We start from the raw sequence: 24,242 nt of genomic DNA on the forward strand, positions 1-24,242 counted from the left end.
GGACCCAGGTTCAATTCCCCAGTACCCACGAAAGCCAGATACAAAGGGTGGTGCATGTGCAGCAGCTGAAGGCCCTGGCAGGCCCATTCTCTCTCCCTCTATCTGCTTCTATCTCTCTGTCAAGTAAATAAAGTTCCTTAAAAAATAAGAAAATCTCGGGCTGGAGGGATGGCTTAGCAGTTAGAGCATTTGCCTGCAAAGCCAAAGGACCCAGGTTCAGTTCCCCAGGACCCACGTAAACCAGATGCACAAGGGGGCGCACGTGTCTGGAGTTTGTTTGCAGTGGCTGGAGGCCCTGGCACGTCCGTTCTCTCCCTCTCTCTTTCTCTGTCAAATAAATAAATAAAAATAAAATATTAAAAAAAATAAGCAAAATCTTTTTAAAACACAAAAATAAAGAGATAATTTAAAAGTGTCATATTTTCTATTGTTAAATATACATGCTGTACCATCCATCAGTCCAAATATTACAGTTGAGACCTGATATACCAGTAGTATGTATTTCTTGAGAACAAATGTTACTGAGCCATGGGGAAAGAAGATTGCAGAGCTTAACCAGCCCTTCATAAAGAGAAAAGTAATGACCATCTCTTCCAGAATCTTTTTACCTATCAGCAGTTTCATTATCCCAGGCCACAGCTAAGGTTCATAGGGTGGCTGTCACCCCAGACCTATAAGGAGAGCTGATGAAATGATATCTCTGTCCTCTAATGCTTAGGATTTTTAGGCCAAGTCAAATTTCCTTGGTTCTCAATCTGTCTAACACACTTTCCCAATTTGAAATCAGGCATGAAAGGGCTGGGAAGATGACTCAGAAGTTAAGGACACTTGCTTGAAATAAGAAATAAAACACAGAAGAAAATATGGTAGAAAAATTAATGACTGATAACTGAACATTTAATGTATAGTCTATATGATATCTTTAATCTTTATAAATTTTGTAAAGACTCTTAGATAAATTGCATATTCAAGGTCTTTGGGATGACCTTGTCTCTTGTCCACCAGTGCCTTTGTAACTTGTCGGAATTTCTCACCCAGCCAACCAAATGGATGAGTTTGCTGTGGAGTTCAAGGTCATCAACCCCAAGGCCATCACAATGGGGCAACTATATGGGTGCTTTGATGCAGTGAGCCATGAGTGGACGGATGGTGTCCTAGCCAATGCTTTCCGGGAGCAAGCATCTTCCATGTCTGATGAACGCAAGTGGATTATATTTGATGGGCCGGTGGATGCTGTTTGGATTGAAAATATGAACACTGTTCTGGATGACAATAAAAAGGTAGCTACTAACTCCATCACTTATTCAGGGGAGGAATAAAATCTTGCTGATGTGAATAATCAAAACTATATGGTATGCATCTTTAAATGAGAATCAATGTCCCACCCAAGAATAATAGAATTATGCTTCTGCTTGTCCTTGTAGTCAGGATTCTGGGTGTGGCTAGAGACGGTGTTTCACAGGTTAAAAATGTCAATGCTGGGGCTGGAGAGATGGGATTAAGGCATTTGCCTGCAAAGCCAAAGGACACAGGTTTGATTCTCCAGGACCCATTTAAGACAAATGCACAAGGTGGCACATGCATCTGGAATTCATTTGCAGCAGCTAAAGGCCCTGGAACATTCATTTTCTCTCTCTCCCTCTTTCCCTTTCTCAAATAAATAAACACATAAATAAAATTTTTTAAAAATCAATTCTGAAGCCTAGTATGGTGGCACACACCTTTTAATCCAGAACTTGGGAGGCAGGGGTAGGAGGATCACTATGAGTTCAAGACCACCCTGGAACTACAGAGTGAGTGCCAGATCAGCCTGGGCCAAAGTGAGACCCTACCTCAAAAAATAAAGCCCCCCAAATACCTCAGTGTTATCCTCAGACTGAACTCCTAGGGTGCTGTGCAGTACTTTTCTAGCATGCACCAAGTTCTGAATATCATAAAATAGGATTGCTGATGATTAAGCGAGCTAGTACTATAAGTGTAGTTTGGAGATTACTTGCTCTATAGTCAACTGCCCTAATAATGGCTTGGAACGGCTGGGTTTTTCATGATATCATGGATTGAAAATACTGAGAGCATTTAGTTGGGTGATTCTTCAGGTCTGTGCCTTCAGTTGGGGTAACTAGTTCACATAGAACATGGCTTCTCCACTAACTTACAGTAGTGCCTGGTATATATCCAGGGCTATACAACCATCTATTAAAATGATAATAAAATGAAATGCATCACTATTTCAAAGAATTCTTATACTGAATATAAATCACTATAAAATCACAATTTGTTTTCAAACTGTAAGTTTCATAAGACTAAGAGTGAATCATTCTTAGCAACAAAAGTTCTAATTATCTAAATTATACATGTACACTAATCATAGCATGTGTACAATTTTTGTTATATAACATATAAAATAGAAATTTTTATGTGATATGGGCTATACCATATAAACTCATTGTACAAATGTACCAGCTGGTTGTGAGATTGAAAGCATCTAGAAGGACTGGAGATATGGCTTAGTGGTTAAGGCACTTGCCTGCAAACCCAAAGGACTCAGGCTTAATTCCCCAGGATGCATGTAAGCCAGATGCACAAGGTGGCACATGCATCTGGAGTTCATTTACATTGGTTGGAGACCCTGGCACACCCGTACTCTCTCTCTATCTGCCTCTTTCTCTCTCTCTCTCTCAAAAAAAAAATAAATGTAAATAAAAAAATTATAGCTTGGTGTGGTGGCGCATGTTTTTAATCCCAGCACTCAGGAGGCAGAGATAGGAGGATCGCCATGACTTCGAGGCCACCCTGAGACTATATAATGAATTCCAGGTCAGCCTGAGCTAGAGTGACAACCCTACCTTGAAAAAGAAAGAAAGCAAGTAAGCAAGCAAGCAAACAAGCATCAAGAGAAAGGGCTAGAGATGTCACACATTGATAGATGACTTGCCTGTCCTGGGCAGGGCCCTGTATTCCATCCTCAGTTCTGTAAGCAAACAACAAAGCTTAAAGAGAGTCATAATTAAGGAATTTTTATAACAGTTCTTCTTGGTGCTGGGTATAAGTCACATTACAGCCACAGAATTTTCATTATTTTATATTCTATATATTTTGCTTACCATTTGTCTCCTTAAGGTTGAACATAAACCCCCAGAGAACAGAAACTTTTGTCTATTTGATCCTATGCACTTAGAATGGTGCCTGGTAGACAGTCAGTACTTAAAACATTTGTGAGATTTAACCCAGTTGTGTCCTCAAAGACCTTCACTTACAGACAGAACTTAACCCCTTGCTCATCACTCTGTTTTGTACCTACAGCTATGTTTAATGAGTGGTGAGATCATACAGATGAGCCCCAAGATGAGCCTGATCTTTGAGCCGGCAGACCTGGAGCAGGCCTCCCCGGCCACCGTGAGCAGGTGAGGCAGACTGTGCTGTCACCTGACCCTAAGCAAAGGGAAACTCAAAAAGATCCACCAATGTGACTGTCCATGCTATTCATTGTTCACTTGGACCTGTCCTATAGCCCACACCAAGTCACACAGCTATGGGGAACCTAAAGCCAAGCAGACACTTTGGAAAAGAATTTGGCATTATCTCTTGAGGCTTAGGCTTCATTTGCCTGCAACTCAGCACTTCTTAAGTAGCGAGCCTGCGGCTTCAAGGATGCTAGTCAAGTGCTGTGTCACTGAGCTGCACCGCAAGCCTTTGCAATGTTTCAGCATAGGAAAACCGAAAGGACAATAACACTTAGTTATAAAGCTCCAATGTGGTGTCCAGAAGCAAGCTAGCCTGGCATGTATGTTTGTTGCAATCCTCCTCTTTGACGAGCTAATCTTTTCACTTTACATGTGGGAAAACTGAGGCTCAGCTACAAGTGATAGGATTTGCTTGTCCATTTCTGAATTTCATAGTGTCCTGAGCAAGACTGTGTGCATGTGTGCATGTGCATGTATGCCTTATGTATGCACCTACCTGTAAGGATGCACACATCCCTGCAGGTGGATGGAATAATCTAGGCTTATTTACCAGGTGTTGTATTTCCCTAAGTACATGCCCAGAAGAGGATTTTGCTTGTCAGAGAATATACATAGAAGCATACCTCCCAATACCACAAACTTAAAAATATCTAAAAAGTTCACGAAGAGGCATGATTTAATAAGGTATAACATCAGAAATTATAATATATATTGCAAGATAACTAAAATGACAACAAATCTTAGTAAATATATTAAGGATAAAATATTTGGAATATTATGTATAAAGTAAACCTCAAATATTGCTTACAGTATGCTACCCTGTTGAATTGTTAAAAATCAAGTAAAATGTTGGTTACCTATTATCTCATACCTGTTACTTCAGCATGTAGAAAGCTGAGGCAGGCAGATTACCATCAAGTCTATGTAGTGACTTCCAGGTCAGACTGGACTACACAGTGAAACCCTGTCTCAAAAACAGAAAGGAAGGGAAAAGAAAAGAATGGTGTCTGCATGCATGTGTGTCACCAAGGCTATGGAGGAATGGTGTAGCACTTTAACCATGGTGAATCAGGAAGGGAAAGCAAGGCAGGACCTAGGGGCAAGGCCACTACCATCCAAAGCCCACCCCTAGTCACCTATTTCCACCAACATGCCACACCTTCTAATTATTTCACAGCCTCCCCCAAATAATACCACCAGCTGGGGATTGACTAGTCAAAAACACGAGGGTATCAGGGGGACATTTTAGATTCACACCATATGAGAGAGAGGGAAGGAGAGGGAGAGAGGGAGACGTCACATACACATATCTATATTTCAGTAACATATAAAATGCTTTACAACTAAGAAGGAAAGAACTCATGATTCATGATGTTTTATTAATCCAGTAGGTGGGTGGTGGTTAACTTAGGAAAATAGGATGAGATCGTATGATTAGATGAAGGTTATCAGAAAGATCCACTAAGATCTGGTGTAGTACATGGCATACTGCCAATGATCAACAACTGTTAGCAGGCCTTACTGACATGCACATGCCAAGCTTGACCATCTGTTTGTGCTTTTAGGTGTGGGATGATCTACATGGAGGCCCACCAGCTAGGCTGGAAGCCCCTAAAGGACTCATACATGGACACCCTGCCCACTAGTCTCACCCAGGAGCACAAGGAATTGGTAAGAACCTGAGTCTCTCTTTGCGCCCTCTCCATCCCACCCCCAGTTCATGTTCATCTAAAGGACCTTGTAGGCACATCTTTGCCCATAGTTCCAGGAGGCGAGAAGAAGCAGGGAGAGTTCTAAGTGTCCCATTATTTTGTTTTCTGGATGTTTGTCCTGTTTCCCAGCTGTCTTCCTCATGTGGTGGAGAACAGATGCTCCAGTAAACTTCTTCCTAATCCACCTGAGCAAGACTGTGTCCAAAGTAGAGAACCTCTGTGTGAAGGAAAGTTCTTGATGGTGGCTGCAATGTCATCCCTTCACCCACCATCCTACAACTAGACATGTATTTAGACATACCTCTAGAGACGGAACACCTTAGGAAGACTGTTTCACCAGACATGGTGGCACATGCTTTTAATCCAGCACTCAGGAGGCAGAGGTAAGAGGAACACTGTGAGTCTAAGGCCAGCCTTAAGTCTACATAGTAAATTCCAGGTCAGCCTGGGCTGAAGCAAAACCCTACCTCAAGAAAAAAAAAAAAAAAAAGGAAGAAGAAAAGAAGAGCGATGACTGTATCCCTTTGTGTGTTCATTCCCCACCCCTGTGACTTGCCCTTCGCAACTCCCACCAGGAGGAAGCTGAAACAGCTAGAAATGTTCTTCTTATGGATCTGACAAGTAACTGAGTAACCATTTCCTTTCCCTCATCATGGGTGGGCAGTTTCAGGTTATGTGGGTACCTGAGCACACTGTCAGATCAGTGAAGTAAGGATAGAGAGCCTATATCTATGGTGCCTCTTATTCTTCCTTGCCAGAGTGAACATCCTTGGGAAAGTATTTCAAAGAGAAAGTCAAAGAAGTTGTATTCTATCTCACTATAGAAATAGGCTGGGGTATTATGTAGGATGGCCCAATGTCTGTCACCATGTACAGCTAAGTGAAATGTGTATAGCCAAATGTATTTGTGCATGTCCACATCACATCAACCTACACATAGTGCCTGTGCAGGTGTACACACACACACACGACTGTGCAAAATTGCTACACCCCATGCCCATCGAGTCCTTCAGGAATCCACAGTGTCCTTGGCAAGTGTCTTATCTCTTATCAGGGCTCTCTCTCTATATATATTTTGCCTTTATCTCTCTCCCTCTCAAATCAATAAATAATAGAAAAATATTTTATAAAAGAAAACCCCGGTTATTAGCACCTTAAAGCATTTGTACCTTTATACCTTCATCATACTGGATATCTTGTCCAGATAGTCCCAGCATAAAAGTCTTCTGCCTTCCCAGACCACCCAATTTAAGACTCATTGTAACACTTTAATTTGTTTTCTGCTAACATTTTTCATGATTTATTAGAATTTTATCGAATTATTTTCTTTTTTGGTTATTGTTTGTCTTCCTTATTTCCTCAGATTGTATTCTACTGGGGTCTTATCTCTCCTGTCCATCATTTATCCTCAATACTGTTACCACAATGCACTTAGTAGAGAGGCTCAATTTTTGTTGTTGCTATTGTTGTTCATCAAATGTGCTTCCACTTAAGACAGGAGATATTTCAACAAACTCTCTGTACTTTGAAAATGACATAAATTGAAAATGCCTATAACTCATCTAATTTACCAAACACCATAGCTTAGCAACACTGTTCACTGTGTTTGCTTGCCCTGTTGAGCACATGGCATACTAGGAACTATGGCTTGATACTGCAGACCAACATGAGAGAGCATTGAACGGGTGGCCCAAGAAAAGATAAAAATTTGGCATTTGGAATAAATAAATAATTTTTCTTTTTCAAGGTAGGGTTTCACACTAGCTCAGGCTGACCTGGAATTCACTATGTAGTCTCAGGGTGGCCTCGAACTCATGGCGATCCTCCTACCTCTGCCTCCCGAGTGCTGGGATTAAAGGTGTGCATCACCATGCTCTGCCCTGAAATAAATAATTTTTAAAATATTTATTTATTGAGAAAGAGAGACAAAGAGGCAGACAGCCAGAGAGAGAGAGATAGAGAATGAGGACACATCAAGGCCATCTGCTACTGCAAATGACCAAATGCATGTGCTGCTTTTTGCATCTGGTTTTATGTGGGTGATGGGGAATTGAACCCAGACCATCAAGCTTTGCAAACAAGTGCCTTTAACTGCTGAGCCATCTCTCCATCCCTGAAATAAATAAATTTTGAAACTATACTACCAGCACCTCCAGCCTCCTGATGTGCACAAAGAGGTCTTCATAATCTCACATAGCTTTCTACTCTCAGGTCAATGACATGTTCATGTGGCTTGTCCAGCCCTGCCTGGATTTTAATCGGTTTCATTGCAAGTTTGTGGTCCAAACATCTCCCATCCACCTTGCCTTCTCAATGATGCGTCTGTACTCTTCTCTACTTGGTAAGTGCCACCACGACTCCTAACCACATGGGAGCTTGCCTTGGCTCTTGTTTCTGCTCTCATCTCTCCTTTGCTCTCCTTGGGTTACAATGGGACTGGCAGTTTGCCATGAACAGACAAGCCTTTGAATTATAGAGAATGGAGTTTCATGGAAAGAATTTGTGTATTTTGATTTGTCGTTGCTACTGTGAAAATCATCCCGTCCTTCCTTCCCTCACTAAGGTCCTTACCCACACAATGGCAGTAACAATTCCTGACCCTTTTCTCCTCATTAGGATATCCCAGCAAGAGATAGATTATACAATTTATTGGAAAAAATATTTTGAAAAAGAAAGGTGTTGACTTGTTAAGAAAACCTACACTGTAAAAACATAAGTTTAACTAGATGTAGTGGTATATGCCTGTAATCTCAGTACTGAGAAGGCTGAGGTGGGAAGATTGCCTTTAGTCCAAGACCAGCCTGAGGCTACAGAGCGAGTTCCAGATCAGCTTGGGTAAGACCAAAAACCTTCTTGGAAAAACTATATATATATATATATATATATATATATATACACACACATACACACACACACATATATGTATTTATCTATTTATAGTTTTTCCAAGTTGCCTGCAAAGCAAAAGTACCAAGATTCAGTTCCCTAGGAGCCACATAAGGACCCCAGGAGTTCATATATATATATGAATACATACATATATATTGTGTGTGTATAATTTAAGAAAATATATAAGTACAATAGAAGAGAATTAATCATATTAGTTTCCAAAAGTAGGAGCCTTCTTTAGGACATTTAAACAATGGCTCTGTGATTTATGCACTTCCCAAGGTACAATCATATATATCTATAACTGTTTTCACTTAAATCAGATTTTACTGAAATCTACTGCAAAAACAAAAAAATATATATATACTTGTGTACTTGGAGAACTTTTATTGTATGCCATTTCTTTTCTAAGATGGCTCAGAGATCAAACTCAAGAAGAATCTTCTTCGCAACTTTTTATACATAAACATATTTTCTCTGCTTTTTTTTCTCAAGAGTATTATAAATATAAATAAAAATGTAACATTGTTAATAGTATTTCTAAGTATTTCAAATTTCTAAATATTTCAGTTGTCAAAAATTAAAACTTAGGACTTTCCCCAGAAATAAACCATGTTTTTGATAGCCTCATTACTTGATAAGCATTAAATTGAAGTCATGTATCTTTAGTAAGAATGCAAAACTAGTGATATGTGCATATGTCTTATTACTAATAACTTTTATCAAAGTCACGTTTCTCCACTGTCACATTTCTATTTTATCTGGATATCATATACAACACATCTGGGAAAATATATCTGGAAACTGGGCTGGAGAGATGGCTTAGCGGTTAAGCGCTTGCCTGTGAAGCCTAAGGACCCCGGTTCGAGGCTCGGTTCCCCAAGTCCCACATTAGCCAGATGCACAAGGGGGCGCACGTGTCTGGAGTTCGTTTGCAGAGGCTGGAAGCCCTGGCGCGCCCATTCTCTCTCTCTCCCTCTATCTGTCTTTCTCTCTGTGTCTGTCGCTCTCAAATAAATAAATAAAAATTAAAAATATATATATATATATCTGGAAACTATACAAATGTCCTACTTTTCCTCAGAAAAATACCCACCAATGTTAGCAACCATTGGTGAATCTCACCTATAACACTTACTATGATGTTTACCTGGTAGTAGTTTTCTGTTCCTGAAGAGGACATCAAATACTCCTTTGTTCTCTGAGGAGTGAACAGGCTGCAGGGACCAAAGCTAGAAAGCTCAAGTGTTCAAGTGCAACAGGTTCCAGGTATCCAGAGGCAGCTTCAGTGTGGGGAAAGGTATCTGATGGAAGAAGAGAAGAAAGATAACCCTTACTTAATTGTTAGGTTCTATTTTGGGCTTATTGTTTTACCTATAAGAGGGCAACATCCCACTACCACAGCCTTAGTAACTCAAAGTAGCAATGATGCGGGTCCAGGGAGGTGCTCAGCAGATAAAGTGTTTGCTATGCAAGCATGAGTATCTGAGTTCAGATTCTCAGCATACACATAAAAATTCTGTGCATGACAGTGTACCTATAATTCCAGCTCTGGGGAGAAAAAAGTAGGATCCTGACTCCTTGTTACCTAGCTTGTCAGAGTCAGTGGTTGAGCTCTGGGTTAAGTGAGAGATCCTGTTGCAAAAAGCAACTTGCAAAGCAATCAATTAAGACATCCAACAATGACCTCTGGCCTCCACACTTATGCATACATATGTGTACATACACGTACTCACCCACACACATATGAACATACATAACACACACACACACAGAAAGAGAGAGAGAGAGAGAGAGAGCAAAACAAAATGTAGCACTGATAAGAAATATTTCAGAAAAAAACCCAAAATTTCATCATCTGGGAGTTCATTAGAAAGGGGGAATCCTGGCCCACTGGAATCATAATCTATAATCTTACACATCCCTTTGCACATTAAAGTTTTGAGGGGCACTGGAGAAGTGTTAAAGAGCTTGAGCTTGAGAGTGAACCAAGTCTTATTTCACATTTAGCTTCATTGTGTCTAATCTATGTAACTCATGAACTTTTTGAGCCTCTGTTGACACCTTGATAACATAGAAAATCATGCTTCTTTCATAAGTTTGTTATTCAAGTTAAAGAAAGGTGTATATGGATGAGGATTCTTCTGTTATTATGATAGAGTAGGAAGCATCAGAAATCAATCTCCCATCTGGAAAGCAATTATACTAGCAGAATCTGTCTAATTTAACTGTTTCAAAAATCTTTAGCCTATTCCAAGGCTTGGGATTTTCAGAGGAAGGTTTAGATAGTCAATTGCAATTAATTTTGCTCATTTTCAGTTTTTGGCAGGAAGCTGATCACCTTCCCCAGTTCCTCAAGGTATGGAGGGAATTATACACATGTCCCAGTAGTAGCTTACATAGACTGTGGGAGCCAGGATAAACAATAAGGACCTTGCTCTTCTAATATCAAGAATCCATATAGTGGCTGCTTTGATTATAGCATTAGCTGCCGTAGTCTGTCCTTCTGCCTCATGACTATAAGCCCCATAACCTGGGAATGAACTGATATCTGAAAAATGTAAAGTCTCAATGATTTTTACCCTGTTATTTTTCTCATTTTCCACTTTTAGGAATCAGATATTTAAGGACTAGCAGGTCACTCAAAAATAGCTATGTATACAAAATAACTTGGAAAATCTGTACATGTATCCAAGGAAGAATGTAACCTCAGATAAATCTGAAAAGATTTTAAGTTTATACATGAGTATACTGCCCAGTACAGAGATAGCTCAAAAGAAACAAGAAAATGAACAAACAAACAAAATGAAACTGCCTTATTTTAATAAAAGCCACTCTTGAGAAAGTTACATGCTCAACATGAGTGACTGAAAGCTTTTCCTCTTAATCAGGAACATAGCAAGGATAAGCAATAGTGCTGGGCGTGGTGGTGCACACCTTTAATCCCAGCACTCGGGAGGCAGAGGTAGGAGGATTCCCATGAGTTCTAGGTCTCAATAGAGTGAATTCCAGGTCAGCCTGTGCTATAGTGAGACCCTGCCTCCACAAACAAAAAAACAGCAACAGCAGCAGCAGCAGCAACAACAACAACAAAAAAATGGAACCATGGAAAGGAAAAAGTAAACTTACCTATTTGTAGATGATATATAGATAAAATTCTCTAACCTGGGTGTGATGTAAACTAGGTCTTTAGTCCCAGTATTTGGGAAGGTGAAATGGGAGGATTGCAGTAAGGTAAAAGTGAGTCTGGGGGCTGGAGAGATGGCTTAGCAGTTAAGCACTTGCCTGTGAAGCCTAAGGACCCTGGTTTGAGGCTCGGTTCCCCAGGTCCCACATTAGCCAGATGCACAAGGGGGCGCACGCATCTGGAGTTCGTTTGCAGAGGCTGGAAGCCCTGGCGCGCCCATTCTCTCTCTCTCTCCCTCTAGCTGTCTTTCTCTCTGTGTCTGTCGCTCTAAAATAAATAAATAAATAATTAAAAATATATTAAAAATAAATAAATAAAAATAAATTTTAAAAAAGTGAGTCTGGGTTAGAAAGTGAGACCCTGCTTCAAAAACAAAACAACTAAAGATTCCACACATAAAAATATTGTTAGAGGGCTGGAGAAATGGCTTAGTGGTTAAGGCATTTGCTGGCAAAGCCAAAGGATCCTGGTTCGATTCTCCAGGACCCACCTAAGCCAGATGCACAAGGGGCACATGCATCTGGAGTTCATTTGCAGTGGCTAGAGGCCCTGGCATGCTCATTCTCTCTCTCTCTCTCTATCTTTCTCTCTCAAATAATAAATAAATAGAATATATTTTAAAATACTGTTAGAACTAATAAATAGTTGCCTCATGATACAAAGATAACTTGAAAATTGAAGGAGGCTGGGAAGATAAACACATTTCTGAGCAAAGCCTGATGATCTGAGTTTAATTCCTAAGCCAGACACAAAAAGTGTCCCAAGTGTCCCAAGTGTCTGATAGTTGTTTACAGTGGCAAGAGGTCTTAGTGCTCACACACACACACACACACACACACACACACACACACAGAGAGAGAGAGAGAGAGAGAGAGAGAGAGAGAGATGATAAATGATAGATAATAGATGATAGATATATAAAATAAATAAAAGATTAATAATCTGAAAAGGATAATCCTCTCACAAATGACTATTAGTTATTCCCTGTCATGACAAAATACCTTGTAAAGAACAACTTAAGGAAAGGTTTATTTCAACTTAAAGTTCAAGAGGATATAAGGCATCATACTAGGGAAGACATGGCAGCATGATCAGGGAGTAGCTTGTCACTTTCAGTCAGGCAGCAGAGTGATGAATGCTGATGCTCAGATCACTTGCTCTTTTTTATTCTGGGGATTCCAGCTCCTGGGATGGTGCTATCCACAGTTAGAGTAGGTCTTCCACTTCAGTTTCTCTAGAAACTCACAGACATGCCCAGAGATTTGTATCCTAAGTGATTCTAGATCCTGTGGAGTTGACAGTATTAACCCTCACAATGACCAAATGGTTTTGACCCTATACTTGCCAAACTGTTTTGACAATATATGAACTAAGACCATACAATGGGGAAAAGACAATATTTTCAATGCTGAGAAAACCAGATATTCACATACAAAAGAATGACTTTGGTTCCTTACCTAATATTACAAACTAAATAAATTCAAAATGGGTAAGACATAAACAGAGAAAAACTAAAAATTTGAAAAGAAAATATAAGACAAAAAGCACATAACACTAAATTTGGCAATTATTTCTTGGATGTGGCACCAAAGACATGGTCTACAAAAAGGTAAAAATAAATACATTGTACTTCATCAAAAATTAAAATCTTGGCTGGGCATGGTGGCATACGCCTTTAATCCTGGAACTCAGGAGACAGAGGTAGGAGGATTACCATGAGTTTGAGGCCACACCTGAGACTACATAATGAATTCCAGGCCATTCTGGGCTAGAGAGAGACACTACCTTAAAAAAAAAAAAAAAGAAAATCTTAATATATCAAAACGTATTGCCAATAGAGTAAAAAGGTAGGCACACAGAACCAAGGAAGATGTTTTCAAATTATATTTTGATAAGGATTTAATATCTACAATATAGAGAGAGCCACTAAGATTCAGCCCAATATATTACAAATGCATTAACAATGCAAAACTGGGTAGAAGAATTAAATAGACACTTCTCCAAAAAAGTTATGCAAATGGCCAGGAAGCATGTGGAAAGTCTTAACATCACTTATCACTAGGGAAAAGCAAACCAAAGCCAACCACAATGGTATTGTTACCACCTCACACCTATCATGATGGCTGCAAATCAAAGACACGGAAAATAACAGGTATTTGTGAGTGTGTAAAGAAATTGGAGCTCTTATAAAAATTATGGAATGTGGGTGGAAACTTAAAATGGCACAACTTGTATGGAAAATATTTGGGTAGTGTCTTTAAAAAGGAACCACAAACTTACCATATGGTCTCAATATATATATCCCAAATAATTGAAAGCAGGGGCTCATCTAGGTTGTTGCCTCCATCCAAAAGTCCACCAACAGATGAGTGAATAAATAAATTATGGCATAATCACACAATGGAACAATTCAGTCTTTAAAAGGAAGGGAATTCTGACACATGCTATAGCATGGACGAACCCCTGAAGACAGTATGCTAAGTGAAATAAGCCAGTCACAAAATGACTGACTTCTACAGTGTGCCTACTGTAACATACAGACAGAATATAGAGTACTGGCTACAGGAAAGGGATGAAGGGAAAATTACTGTTTAATGGGTTCCAAGTTTCAATTCTGCAAGATTAAGAATTCTGGATGTGAGGGGCTGGAGAGATGGTTTAGTAGTTATGGTGCTGGCCTGCATAGCTACAAGACCCAGTGCCAATGTAAAGCCAACACACAAGCGGGCACATGCATTTGGAGCTCGTTTGCAGTGGCTGGAGGCCCTGGTATGCCCATTCTCTCTCTCTGCTTTCCTCTTTCTCCCAAATAAATAAATAAATAAAATTTAAAAACAATTCTGAATATGGCTGGACATTGTGGTGCATGCCTTTGATCTGGAAGCTAAAGTAGGAGGGTCTCCATATGCGCAAGGCCAGCCTGGAGACTACAGAGTGAATTCTAGGTCATCCTGGGCTAGAGTGAGACCCTGCCTCAAAAAAAAAAAATTCTGGATTTAAGTTGTAGTGATGGTCACACATGCAAATGTACTTAATGCCAGTGAACTGTGTGCTTGAAATGGTAAATGTCAGATTTTTATGGCATGTGTGTTTAACCACAATAAAAGAATTCTAAGCCAGGTGTGGTGGTGCACACCTTTAATCCTAGTGCTCAGGAGGCAGAAGTAGGAGGATCTCCATGAGTTTGAGGCCACCCTGAGAGTACATGGTGAATTCCAGGCCAGCCTGAGCTAGAGTGAGACCCTACCTCAAAAAAAAAAAAAAAAAAAAAAAAGAGAGAGAGAGAGAGAGAGAGAGAATTCTATGAGGCTCAAGAGATGGTTCAGGCGCTTGCTTGCCTAGTGGCCCAGGTTCAATTCCCCAGTACCTATATAAAGCCACATACACAAAGTGGCACGTACATCTGGAGTTTGCAGTGGCTGGAAGCCCTAGCACTCCCATTTATCTCTCTCTGTTTTTCTTCTTCTCTGTCTTTATCTCTGTGCTTTTATATAAATAAGAAAAAGTACAGAAAAGAATCCTATGATAAATTATCTTACATGGGATGGACACCTTACCAATATCAATCATCTTCTTGAGTCTTTGTAGGCACAATCAACCCACTTACATCTTTATATCCATCACACTATTTTTATCCTGAATAAGCTCTCTCTATCTCTTTTTTTTTTTCATTTTTAGATGAACTTAAGAAAACAGGACAGGAAGAAAATGACTTACAGGAAGAGCTGTCAAGTCAACAGATCTTTCTGTGGTTGCAAGGACTGTTCCTCTTTTCCTTGGTGTGGACCATAGCTGGCACCATCAATGGAGACAGCAGACGGAAATTTGATGTGTTTTTCCGCAACCTGATCATGGGCATGGATGATAACCACCCAAGGCCCAAAAGTGTCAAACTCACCAAAAACAACATCTTCCCAGAAAGAGGTAATTTCACATGTATTAAGTCCTGTAATATAAATGTGAATCATGTGGTGTAGGCTGAACCAAATCTGTGAACTATGTAAGCCCTTTGTAAAAGCTAAGAGAATTAGGTGAGTGCATTACTTCAGAGTTAACTCATGTATATAAAATACTGATTGGTCCTAAAATCAGATCTTATAGGATATTGCTTTAATAAGAAAAAGATGGTATGAGAGTTTATTTAGTGTGATGTGGGTTTTGGGACTGTTGTTTTTGAAAAACTTATTCATAATTTCATTACCCAAGTAGAATAAGAAATGTTTCCACTTTTGTTTTTCTTGTTCTCTTTAGGCTTCCATGTACATATATGATTCTTTTTAATAATATTTATCATCAATATAACCTACTATACTGAAGTATTTCCAATTTTGCTATATAACCTTCAAAATGATCACTTTAATGGCTACAAATATTCTTTGATATGTTACATTTACTAAGAAACAAAAAAAGGTGCTGAAGTTTCTTCTACTGTTTTTCTAACCATCATAGTTATATGAAATTTATAATACATGATAGAAATAAATGGAAAATAACAAAATAGAAAAATATTAAGGTCATTATTCATGTTATACAAGTATATGTATTTTCTGAAACTTAGTGAATGTTGGCTTCAAGTGTGTGCATTTTATTGTGTACAAGTTTATGTAAAAATAATAAAAGCAAATATTGAACCGTAGTTAATGCAATATTTTTATGCAGGAAGTATATAGTATTTATAATTTATTCTAGTATATTTTGAAAACAATAAGATGGGTTAATGTAATAAGGGTACAGAGGTGAACAGCTATTTCCAGTGAGTTTTGTATGTGGAATTTTTCATGATAATAAAATAATGAATGAGCACATAGGTGTCACTGTACCCTACCTCCCACACCCTTCTCCTGCACACCAAGCCCACTCTGTGTAATACAAACTATCCCAGACTGTGGCTGATCTTTTCATCCTTTCAACAGTGTCTTTTGGAGAGCAGCAAAACTTACTGATGATTTTCTTTCACTGACCATGCTTTACATATTATACTTAAAGAGTTATTGCCAAACTTGAAGTCACTTCAGTTTTTCCCCCATGTTTTTTTCTAGAAGTTTCAAAAAATATTTTAGTTTTACTTATTTGAGAGAGAAAGAAAAGAGAGACAGAGAATTGGCACACCAGGGCCTTCAGCCACTGCAAAGGAACTCCAGATGCATGTACCACCTTGTGCATCTGGCTTACGTGAGTCTTGGGGAATTAACCCTGGGTCCTTAGTCTTTGCAGGCATGTGCTTTAATCACTAAGCCATCTCTCCAGCCCCTGGAAGTTTTACAGTTCCTGTTTCAGATTTAGAATTATCAGCTGTGTATATGAAAGACACAAAACACATGTCTAGGCTTTGTTGGCAGGCATGTAAATGTCTACCTGCTGCTAGACCAATTGTAGAAAGACTGCTTTTCTCTGTTGAGTTCAGTTTTCTCTTGTGTCAAATATCACCTGTGTTTGAGTGGGTTTATTTCAATGCTATCCTGATTCATTGATCTGCTTGTCTTTATTTTACCAAAGCTTTTCTCTCTTCATTGATAATAGCATAATAGTAAAACTTGAAGTTGGATAGTGTCTGTTATGGTATGACTGCGAAATGTCCTTCAAAGATAAGATGTGTTTAAACACCCAGTCCCCAAGTGGTGGCACTGTTTTGAGATGTTTGGGAACCGTTAGGAGGTGCAGGCTGGCTGAGTGAGGGGTAACTGAGACCAGACATTTGAGGGGTTTAGCATAGCCTGCTTCAAGTCCAGGGCTCTGCTTCTTTATCCAGCCTACCCACATAGAGGAGTTGTACTGCAACCCCTGCTGCCACAAAAGCCCCTCCACTATGCCTTTCCCACCAGGATGGACTGTACCCTCTGAAACCATGAGCCAAAACACCCAAGACTTTTCTTCCTTTAAATTGTATGTGCCAGGTATTCTGGTCACAATGATGAGAAAAGTGCCATTCCTCAAGCCTTATTCTTCAATAGTGTGTTAGTTACCCTGGGCCTTTGTCCTTCTATATAAAGTTTAAAATAAGTCTCTCTCTCTCTCTCTCTCTACACACACACACACACACACACACACACACACACACACACACACACACACAAACAAACATATATAATAACTTACTGACATTCATGGCATTGTATTGACTCTATGCATTATACCTGAGTTAAGAAAATGAGAATTCTTAATAAATTTGAGTTGTCCTGCATATAACATGTATTTGAGTTTGCTCTCAAGTTATGTGAAACCTCTTTGATTAATTTCCTAGTTTTTGTATGTAATCTTGAACATTTTTGTTACATTTAAACCTAAGTCTTTCTCTTTTTGTGATAGTGTGAATACTTTTGTGCTTTTAGGTTTATTGCTAAAATCAACTGGCTTTTGTATATTAATCTTGAATTTTGCAAGTCTTGTCATAATTACTAATAAGTTGCAGTAATTTTTTCTTATATAGCATCCTTCAATCATGCCACCTACACACAAATCCAATTCCATTTCTTCTTTCCTAATTTTTATTTCTGTTTCTTACTTCAATACCTAGGATTTTGAACAGAAATGATGAGAGGGGGCAGATATGGTGGCACATTCCTTTAATCCCAACACTTGGGAGGCAGAGGTAGAAGGATCACAGTGAGTTCAAGGACAGCCTGAGATTACATAGTGAATTCTAGGTCAGCCTGAGCTAGAGTGAGACTCTGCCTTGAATCAACAACAACAAGAAGTGGTGAGAGGGGATCTTTGGATCCTAGAGGGGGAAAAGCCCATTAAAAAAAAAAAAAAAGACAGCTAGTTTTTCCCTTTATGATGCTATCTGTACTTTTTTGTAGATGTGATTTAGAAGTTGAGAAAGTTCCCTCTATTCCTCATTTACTGGCATGTTTTATCATGAGTAGATATTAGATTTTAGCAAATATTTTTTTCTGAATCTATTAATGTAACTACAGGATTTTTATTCTTTTGCCTGTTGTCCTAGTGGATTCAAACAATGAAACAGTTTTATGTGCCAGAAGTAAATCCCACTTGGTTGTGGCATTTAATTCTTTTCATACACTGTTGGATTTAATTTGCTAATGTTTTATTGAGGATTTTAGCATCTATGTTGATGAGAAATACTGATCTTTTCTTTGCAATGCCTTAAGTTTTCATATTTGGGTAATTCTGATTCTGATAGTGTGAGTTAGAAAGTGATTCCTCTACATGTATTTTCTGGAAGAGATGGTGGAGAATTCTTTGGTAGGGTTCGCCAATAAACTGGTGTTTTCTCTCTCTTTTTTTTTTGAAGCTTATTAACTATTGATTCAACCTACACAAATTATTTCTCTATGTAAGTTTTGATAGAGTGTCTCTCTCAAGGAATTAGTTCATTTAAAGTATAAAATTAGTATATATAGCTGTTCATAATGTTCTTTTATTATCTTGTTATGTCTATATAGATGATGGTCCCTTTTTCATTCCTGATATGAATACTTTGTGCCTTCTTTCTTTTTATCTTAGTATTTTATTTATTTGTTTGGGAAAGAAAATGACAGAGACAGAGACAAAAAAAGAGAGAGAATTGCTGTATCAGGTCCTCCAGCCACTGCAAACAAACTCCAGATGCATGCACCCTCTTGTGCATCTGGCTTTACATGGGTACTGGGGAAATGGACACAAGTCCTTAGGCTTTGCTACAAGTGTCTTAACCATTGATCCATCTTTCCAGCCCCATCCTTCTCTCTTTTTTGTATATTAAACTGGCTAGAGGGTTTATCAATTTTACTGATGTTTTAAAAGATGTAGCTTTGAATAGATGGCCTCCAATATATTCAGTGTTTTATTAGTTTGTAGTTTGTATCTGCAGCCACCTGGCTGGAGGCAGTGTCACTGGGGGGATCTTAAGGTGTGGTGGTGGGTTTGAGATTTCAATCTAAAGATATGCAAAGTGTGCCTAGCTGGATTTCCTGAAGTGTGCTGTGCTGTGTGGCTTTTAGGCTTGTGCTTCTCTCTCTGTGCTTGGTCCTGTGGAAGCAGGCCAGCTTCTTCTGCCATTATGGAACTTTCCCTAGATCTGTAAGCTTCAATAAATCCCTTCCTCCATAACTGTGCCTGTTCTGGAAGTTTATCTCAGCAAACCTGAGTACTGGGGAATTGAACACAGGTCCTTAAGCTTCACAGACAAATGCCTTAACCACTGATCCATCTCTCCAGCCCCAGCCTTTTCTCTTTTTTATATATTAAACTGGCTAGAGGGTTTATCCATTTCACTGATGTTTTAAAATATGTAGCTTTGGCTTTGTTGGTTTTCTCAAGTAATGTTCTGCTGTTAAATTCATTCCTGCTTTATACTTTTTCTGTCTGGTATTTGTGGGGTATGCATGTGTGCATAGGTATAGACACACGTGTCTACTGTATTTTTATTACTGGTTGTGCTTCTTTTGGAACTAGTTTAGCTTTATTTTCCTTGTTTTCCAAGATGGGATTTTAGATATTTAGATATTGATTTTAGATATTTCTTCCTTTCTTGCAAATTAATTTATGCTAAAAATTGCCTTCTATGATTGTTGTTATTGCAACCCACAAATATTGAAGAGTTATATTTTGATTTCTATTTAGGTCATAATATTTTAAAATTTCTCTTGAGACTTCTTTGACCTATATGTTAGTCTGGAGTATTGTGTTTAATCTTGAAATACTTTGGGACTTCATAGCCATCTTCTTCTTACTGATTTCTAGTCAAATTGCATTGTGTTCTGAGAGCATACATTGTATGACATCTATTATTTTAAATGTGTTAAAGTGTTCTGTAGCCCAGACTGTGACCTATTGTGCTGAATATTCCATGTGAGTTAGAGAAGATGGTATGGTCTACTATTTTCACATGAAGTAATCTATAAATGTAATTTTTTAAAGATTTTATTTTTATTTCTTTATTTATTAGAGAGAGAGAAAGAGAGAATGGGCACGCCAAGGCCTCTAGCCACTGCAAATGAACTCTAGATGTATGTGCCACCATGTACATCTGGCTTACATGGGATCTGGAGAATAGAACCTGGGCCCTTAAGTTTCACAGGCATGCACCTTAACCACTATGCATCTCTCCAGCCCTATAAATGTAATTTATAGCCAGCTGATTTATGATCATGGTGTTGAGCTTAAACACATTCTTACTCACATTTTTTACTGTCTATGACTGATCTTGGGTATCAGATTGTCCAACTATACTATTTAGTTTGTATGTTCTTGATGTTCTATCCATTGTGCCTCATTCAGTTCACATTTGAAATGAGAAAATAGAATGTGGTCAAAACTGAGGCTGAACTTTGTATATAGTGCTGGCTTGCTTTTCTTGTGTTCCTTATTAAATGTTCCATAGTAAGTTTTGTATTTACTTTTCTTTTGATAGATTGTATCAAGACATGGCTCTCTTTTTATTTATCCTGCCTGGAATCTGATGCCTCTGTCTCCTTAGCAAAGGAAAAACTCTTATTCTCTGGCTTCCATATCTGTTATCTCTAATTTCTTTGTTTTTGTCTTTTCTAAGTGGGGTTTCATTTTTAATATCATATTCAATTAGTTTGTTATCCAACTTACATAATTTCAGTCCTCTGTATTCTTTATTTCCTTGACATCCTGCTTTAGTGTAGCAGTTAGAATCATAGGCTCTAGAGTGAAGATGTCAGAGGTAGAATTCTGGCTCTACACTTATAGTTGGCTGACCTTAAGCTGGTTCCTTTGCCCCTTTCTCTCATTTCCCACAGTTATAAAATTTGTACAAGAACATTATCTGTGATTCTATGTACCTTTGACAATCAGAGATGGAATCAGTGAATCCAAAGCTGGAGATACAGCTAATCTGACATTTATTTGTAGGCTGGCCGTTTGCTTGCAGTGGCAACAGACCCTGTTTCAAATAGGGTAGAGCACAGACACCTTGATGTTATTTTCTGACTTCCACATGTACGCCATGGTGCATGCAGTCATAACATATGTAAGTAAATAAATAAATATTCTTAAATAATAAAAATCCTTTATCAAACTATAATTCACCCTCTTAAGTATATAAATCAGTGATTTTTTTTTTTTTAGTAAACTTACCTGGTTGTACAACAAGCACCATAATCCTATGTCAGGACATTGTCATCATCCCCTGTAGACCCTTCACTAATGTTTTCATTTAATCTCTCATCACTCCAGGTATCCACTAGTCTATTCTCTATAGGTTTGTCTTCTTGCATATTTCATACATACAGGGTTGTGAAAAAGATGCCCTCTCATGTTTGACTTTGATTATTCTTTCTTATCGTTACGTTTAAAAAACTTCAAATGCCTCTGGAATCTTTTCACAAAGGGCCCGGGTTAATATCTGTATGTGAACATTCAGGAAAATGTTATATTTCTCTTCATTCAATCATTCATTTTGTGACCATTGAAAAGTCACTTCTGAGTTTCAAAGTTTGTCTTGGTTTTCAAATAGAGAAGAATAAAAGAAATGGATGAGGGGTGTTTTGAGGTAACCAAAGTTATTTATCTTCTAGAATTTCTTTTATTCTTTCCTTCCTGCCTGAGCTCCTGGAGCCCAGTTTGAGTTAGAGTTACTATGCAAAACATTAAGAACTGTTATTGTAATAAGAGGCAAAGAGACCTAGAACTAAGGGTTGATAAGTACCCTTCTGTGTGCTCAGAACAATTCTAAATGCTTCATAAATGTACATTCTTCACACTCCATAGAGATTTCCTAAGTGTAACATAATCAGGCCCATTTTACAGATGTTCAAACTGTAATATTTGCCAAACCTACATAGCTAGTAAATCCACATTTACTAGATAAATCTTTTCTCTTTGGCCTAAATGTTCCTGAATCCAACTGGCTCTAGCTCACCTTCAGCAAGGTGGGGAAGAAAATGTGTCACTGATTCATGCTTTAAGCATATTTTTCTTGAAAATACAAAGAGTCTATTAAAGAAAAATGAGAAAGATGCATTCTTTATTCATACCACCCTGTCAAGATGTATTTCAGTTTTCAAAAACCACCTTTTCTTTCTTTTGTCTGCTTTTTACATCCTTTTCCTAAGTCTCCTAATGATATATGACCATTTTTTATATCTATTTTCTTTTTTGGCAGTGCAGGGGATTGAACCCAGGACTTTGGACATGCTAGACAAGTGGTCTACCACTCAGCTATATCCCCAGTCCTTTTAGTTTTGACAGTCTCGCTAGCATAGAATTCTCTGTTTTCTTGTATATATCTATTCCTTAACAAGACTATAGGTGAGCCATCACACCTGGCTGTCATCTGTCTTTGTTCTTAAAAAATAGTTTCTACATTAATACTTAGTTTTTGAAAATTCACTTTAATGACTGAAACCTAGCCCATCATCTTTATTATAAGACATGCTTTTTTTTTTTTTTTTTTTTTTTTTTTGAGGTAGGATCTCACTCTGGTCCAGGCTGACCTGGAATTAACTATGTCATCTCAGGATGGCCTCAAACTCATGATAATCCTCCTACCTCTGCCTCTTGAGTGCTGGGATTAAAGGCATGTGCCATCATGCCCTGCATAAGATATACTTTTTACTAGGTTCCTAATATAGGACATGCAAGTTATTTCTTTGCTATCACAGATGGTGTTAAATAGTCATGCAAACAGATTACTTTCATTGTGAATTGTTCCCTTATGATAAATTCCCAAATAAGGAATTCCTTACTTAGAGTAGAAAACATCTTTAGCTCTGTGAACCTGTGCCAGGTTGTTCTCTCAGAGTGTTGTACCAGATGGACTGCTAGGTAGAGCTGAAGTGTGATGTAAGATAACAGAAGCTCCCTTCTTTACTACCTAATGAGATAAACAAGAAACTTCCTAAAAATTCCCCAGAAATAACCTAAAAAAGAGTTGCAACTTAGTTCTGTAAACACTGAAAAGTAGTAGACAGAGAAATTCTGGAATGATGCATCTCTTAACCTACCACCTCAATAACCAGTTAATTGTCTTGCACGGAGTGAAAGCAGGTAAGTTGTCAAAATTCTAAGACTTCTCACTGACAATATCCAGTATGGAGAACTGTGATCTAACAGAACTCCTCAATCAGATAAACCCTGACACAATGGTAGGGGACCTCAGTAGGGACTGGTAAAGCTACCAGTATTTATATCTTCTGGAATCCTATGCTAGGTGAGATATGAATTGAACATATAAGAGTAGGGCATATCAGTAGCTAATATAAGAATGAAATGGGTTCATATAGCTCAGGAAAGTTAACAAAATTTAAAGAAAGAGTGCATAGTTAAGATTCCCTAGGAATGGCAACCATGTCCCTTTATCTGACCTTGTAGCCTCAACTATAGAAGAAAGTCACACAGCAATTCTTTAATTGTGGCCAAGAAATTACATAAGATAACATGGTCCAGATAATATCTGTCAAATGCAGTAAGAATTTACTTGATTATAGTCAGAAGAAGAAGAATATGGCAATTGTGGAGAGAGCCAATAATTTCATTTTAAAGGCATAGAGAACATTTTCAGTAAAATCATAGCAGGTACTTCCAAAATCTAGGGAAAGAGATGCCTATCCATATACAGGATGTATTTCAAATGTCAAACAAACAAGACTGGAGAAGAACCTCCAACATCTTATTATAATCAAAGCACTAAATATACAGAACAAAAATCAGTATATTGAAAGCTGTAAGAGAGAAACACCAACTCACATATAAAGGCAGCATCATCAGAATAATAGCAGACTTATCAACCAAAACTAAAAGCCAGAAGGGCTTGGACAGATATATTTCAAGCTCTGGAAAACAAAAACTACTACATTCACCAAGACTGTGTCATGATAGAAGGATAAAGAAAAACAACAATAAAATCAGACTAACTGAATTCATGACCACCAAGCCTGCTTTACAGAAGATATTTAAAGGAATATTCCAGAATGAAAAGAAACAAGCCCATAAAACTACAGGAAAGGATAAACCATGCAATAATAGTAGTTCAGCAAATGAGTACTGGGATGACACCAAACTACAAAATCATCAAAATGA

General features: G+C 38.2%; 1 protein-coding gene across 1 annotated transcript in view; it reads left to right on the plus strand.

The window, feature by feature from the left end:
- The window catches only part of Dnah3 (dynein axonemal heavy chain 3), a 205,173-nt gene that overhangs the window by 111,447 nt on the left and 69,484 nt on the right, over window positions 1–24,242 (plus strand). Inside the window, exons 36-40 of the mRNA XM_045143809.1 lie at window positions 1,039–1,280; window positions 3,304–3,404; window positions 5,030–5,135; window positions 7,388–7,517; window positions 14,931–15,176. Coding sequence (XP_044999744.1) covers window positions 1,039–1,280; window positions 3,304–3,404; window positions 5,030–5,135; window positions 7,388–7,517; window positions 14,931–15,176 — 825 coding nt within the window. The remainder of the gene's footprint in view (window positions 1–1,038; window positions 1,281–3,303; window positions 3,405–5,029; window positions 5,136–7,387; window positions 7,518–14,930; window positions 15,177–24,242) is intronic.

This window comes from Jaculus jaculus, chromosome 2, assembly GCF_020740685.1.
Source record: "Jaculus jaculus isolate mJacJac1 chromosome 2, mJacJac1.mat.Y.cur, whole genome shotgun sequence".
Taxonomy (NCBI): domain Eukaryota; kingdom Metazoa; phylum Chordata; class Mammalia; order Rodentia; family Dipodidae; genus Jaculus; species Jaculus jaculus.